Consider the following 4,942-nt stretch of genomic DNA (forward strand, 5'->3'; position numbering starts at 1 on the left):
GAAGCCAGACGCAGATAACATTTAGACATTTATTAGTAAAACCAAAGTCCTGTAACGTGCATAAATTAAATCTAATTGCCTAGTACACACACTTTTCAAATGTTCAAATCAAAAGGCTATTGCACAGAAATGTGTAGTCAGGTGCATCGCAAACCAAACCGCTGGACAGCAACCTGATTAACTAAAGCACTGTCCATTGGAAACTAGATCAGAATGACTGCTAAGGCTTGATTCATTAAGTAGCCTAGCCAACTAAAACAATCCAAATGTAATATGTTAAAATCAAAAGGCCTGATTAATGTGACAACGTATCATGCTCAATTGCATTTCCTGCTATTTTTTTTATTTCGGTAGCGCCTCCCCAAATCTAATTGGTCAGTGGTTGTCAAAGCTGACATGAGTATGACATTGCATCATGCTGTGGGGCTGTTTTTCAGCCTCAGGGACTGGGAGACTAGTCAGGATTACATGATGTCCAGACAGGCTCCTTACTGAATGGAATTATATAACCCCAAGGAGAATCAGCACACATACACCCCGGTAAAAGCACCCGTCAATCAAAGCCACTAGAGCAAATATTTTATCTTTAAAAATTTTTTTTTTTAACTAGCCCTACCTTAGGCTTTCCAAAAGTAGGGGCTACGATAATCAATTGACAAGGAAAGTGGGAAGGAGAGAGCTATGTTATAGTATGCCGACGAAATTTACAATCCTTAAAATAACAAATGCACACGTCAGTTGCCTATTTATCAGCGACGCTGATTTTCAAGGGGGAGTGTGAAGGATTTTTGAAATACTGTGAGGAACTATTATTTTGCTGTGTCTATATAAAAATAAACTGACTTAACCTCTTGGGGCTAGGTGGGACGCTAGCGTGCCACCTGTGGTGCACTCCATCAACAGCAGGTGCATTTCAAGAGCGGCAAATTTGAATCCAAATAAATGTCAAAATTCAAATTTTTCAAAAATACAACTATGTTACACCATTTGAAAGATAAACATCTCCTTAATCTAACCACGTTTTACGATTTCAAAAAGGTTTTACGGCGAAAGCATAAATTTAGAGTATGTTAGGACAGTACATTTACAAGAGTTGTGTGTAATGTTTTGTCAAGTCAAAGACAGGGTCACCAAAACCATAAAACCAGCTAAAATGATACACTAACCTTTTACAATCTCCATCAGATGACACTCCTAGGACATTATGTTAGACAATGCATGCATTTTTAGTTCTATCAAGTTCATATTTATATACAAAAACAGCGTTTTACTATGGCATTGATGTTGAGGAAATCGTTTCCTCCAATAACCGGCAGTCAAGTCAGCGTCACAAATTAAATAATTAAAATTAGAAAACATTGGTAAAATATTATATTGTCATTTAAAGAATTATAGATTTACATCTTTTGAACGCAATCAACTTGCCAGATTTAAAAATAACCTTACTGGGAAATCACACTTTGCAATAATCTGAGCACTGTGCCCAGAAAAATACGCGTTGCGATACAGACTAGACGTCATGTTGGGGAGATCTAAAATCGAAAATACTATGTAAATAATCCATTACCTTTGATTCTCTTCATCAGATGTCACTTCCAGGTATCACAGGTCCATAACGAATGTAGTTTTGTTCAAAAAAGCTCATCATTTATGTCCAAAAATCTCCGTCTCGTTAGCACATGATGTAAGCCAGCCGGACTTCGTCATGAACGAGGGGGAAAAAATATATTTCCGTTCGTTCAAACATGTCAAACGTTGTATAGCATAAATCATTAGGGCCTTTTTAACCAGAACATGAATAATATTCAAGGTGGACGAATGCATAGCCTTTATAACGTATTGGAACGAGGGTACCCAACATGAAGTAGCGCGCCAGGTGTCTAATGGGACATCACCGTTCCATGGCTCTTGTTCGGTCAGATCTCCCTCCAGAAGACTCAAAACACTTTGTAAAGGCTGGTGACATCTAGTGGAAGCAATAGGAAGTGCCAAAATATTCCTAAACCCCTGTGTTTTTCAATGGGATAGGTTTAAAATCAATACAACACATCAGGTATCCACTTCCTGTCAGAAAATGTCTCAGGGTTTTGCCTGCCAAATGAGTTCTGTTATACTCACAGACACCATTCAAACAGTTTTGGAAACTTTAGAGTGTTTTCTATCCATATATAATAAGTATATGCATATTCTAGTTACTGGGTAGGATTAGTAACCAGATTAAATCGGGTACATTTTTTTTATCCAGACGTGCAAATGCTGCCCCCTAGACCCAACAGGTTAACAGGACAGAAACCAGACACATGCTCATTGCTCACATGGCGCATGTAACTTATGGTATGAAATAAACCAAAACTTGTTTCTCAGAAGTGTGGCAGGTGGTTAACTCTGCAAATAATGTTTTCACTCAGAGAATGAGACCTGTACATTTTGTAATACAATCATAAAATTAACAGATTATTTTTACAAAATGACAGGGGTTCCATTTGACACATTAGCACATTATAGGCCTCGGAGACAGGACAACCTTATGGAATAATTAATCAATCTGACACTTCAAATGTTTTTGAAAGATCTATTTACTAGCATGCAAAGAAATAGTCCACAAACTTTTTTTACTCAAGTGCCATAGCCTATAGCGTTCTACACCCCTGCGTATCATCAGTTGGAAAGAGATGAATTTAGCAAAACAATTGTTTATCATTAGTGAACTCCCACTATATAGAAAATTAAGTTTATAAAAATAAATCCTGAAATGACTGTCTTCATCCATAACTCAGTGACATGGGATATTCAATTACCGTAACAGCCCTAATCCTGCCCCATGGTTGGTTCTGGTTGATATTGTTTACTTGCATATTGGACTAACTATGCCAGAAAGATGTCATTGTATTCAAGGTGCCAGCCAGCCATAGTTGAATTTCTATCCATAGCAATTTAAGTGCGTTTTGTTTGCTTCAGCAGCCTCTGGTTATCTTAGAATGCTCTTGTGAATTCGATGTGCTATAATTAAAAACTACATTCTTTAGTCAAGTCTGATCCTGATCACATCTCTCCCTAACTGATTGATTGTGATTTTAAGGAGATGGTGGTTTTAGCTGGTTTTGTCGACAAATATCACATTGTGAGATTTGTCCTGGGGTGTGCTGTTAAAAGCAGTGGACAATTTCTTTGTGCAAAAAATAAAGATGTATGTTTCTGTAATGGTCTTTGCAACATGCATTCATTCGATTTTTCTTAGTGTTGACATTTGGGCAGTATTTGTAAAGTAACCATCAATGGCATGTCCTGAACATCTCAAAGTTAACTGATCCACTAACCTTCACCCTTCTGTCTACCGCAGGATCAAGCGTGCTTTCCTGATTGAGGAGCAGAAGATTGTTGTCAAGGTCCTTAAAGCACAGGCTCAGAGTCAAAAATCTAAGTAAATGTGTATTTGCACTGCAACATTAAAATAATTGAAAATATGTTTAGTGTCCTGACTCATGGTGTAACTGTCCATAGTATTCCTGAATTTGAAGTTTGAGTCCAGTGTTTCTCGATGTGAACTACCATTTTGTAGTTTTGAATGAGACTGAAGTTTGAAAACTGAGTGGACTACTGAACATTGTTCTATTCACTTTGAAAGTGTTGACACTGACATTACATCAGGAATTGTGTATTTTATTAAAGTTTAAGCAGATTACATGAAATATTAAGATGGTGCTGCATGCGCTTGCATTTCTAAAGGTGAGCAGGCTTTTAAACATTTGATGGCTTATACAAGGTAAACAAGTTGCTTTACTCCAAACCAACCATTTTTAAAAAGAGATTGTAGTCATCCATCTGACCAAATATTTACTAATGTTCTGTGGCTGATGCTGCTATCAAGCTGGCTAAGAGTTCTATAGGCTTTACATGTTTGGGAATACTCTGGATTTCATCCAATATACCAGGTGGATGATAAATTATATAAATACTAACAAGTAAAAGTATTACCAAAGATCGTTTAACCAAGCTCTTGTGTCATTAGCTACCCTTGTACTTTTTTTTTAACCTTTTGTGGTCGGCGCTATCTCGGATCCTTGGGACATCCCTACCCTAACCATAGATGTGGTAAAGAAGTCAAATCAAACTTTATTTGTCACATGAGCCAAATACAAGTGTAGACCTTTGCATGGTCCCGTGTGGCACAGTTGGTAGAGCATGGTGTTTGCAACGCCAGGGTTGTGGGTTAGATTCCCACGGGGGACCAGTACGGAGAAAAAATGTATGAAATGTATGCATTCACTACTGTAAGTCGCTCTGGATAAGGGTGTCTGCTAAATGAGTAAAATGTAAATGAAATGCTTTCTTACAAGCCCTTAACCAACAGTGCAGTTCAAGAAAGAGTTAAGAAAATGTTTACCAAATATACTAAAGTAAAAATAAAGTAAAACAAAATGAGGCTATATATAGGGGGGTACAGGTACCGAGTCAATGTGCGGGGGTACAGGTGTTAACTTGAAATGACACAACGACAAGATTCCAGTTTAACCTCGCTAGGGGGTGTGGGACGCTACCGTCCCACCTGGCCAACACCTAGTGAAATTGCAGAGCGCCAAATTCAAAAACAGAAACACTCACTATAAAAATCCATGAAACATACAAGTGTTATACATCGGTTTAAATATTAACTTCTTGTTAATCCAACCACAGTGTCAGATTTCAAAAAGGCTTTACGGCAAAAGCAAACCATGCGATTATCTGAGAACAGCGCCCAGCAGACAAAGCATTACAAACAGTAACCAGCCAAGTAGAGGAGTAACAAAGTCAGAAATAGCGATAAAATGTATCACTTACCTTTGATGATCTTCATATGGTTGCACTCCCAAGACTCCATGTTACACAAATGTTCGTTTTGTTCGATAAAGTCTCTCTATCTCCAAAAACGTATGTTTTGTTGGTGGGTTTTGTTCAGTAATCC

At 37.7% G+C, this 4,942-nt stretch overlaps 1 protein-coding gene across 2 annotated transcripts in view; it reads left to right on the forward strand.

The window, feature by feature from the left end:
* Positions 1-3,464, forward strand: part of LOC100194607 (ribosomal protein L34) — a 25,424-nt gene extending 21,960 nt beyond the window's left edge. For both annotated transcript variants that reach the window (XM_014207447.2, NM_001139692.1), the window contains one exon: positions 3,341-3,464. In XM_014207447.2, the coding sequence (XP_014062922.1) occupies positions 3,341-3,425 (85 nt within the window). In that variant the 3' untranslated portion in view covers positions 3,426-3,464. The remainder of the gene's footprint in view (positions 1-3,340) is intronic.
* Positions 3,465-4,942: the final 1,478 nt, after the last annotated feature.

This window comes from Salmo salar, chromosome ssa07 (assembly GCF_905237065.1).
Source record: "Salmo salar chromosome ssa07, Ssal_v3.1, whole genome shotgun sequence".
Classification (NCBI taxonomy): Eukaryota; Metazoa; Chordata; class Actinopteri; order Salmoniformes; family Salmonidae; genus Salmo; species Salmo salar.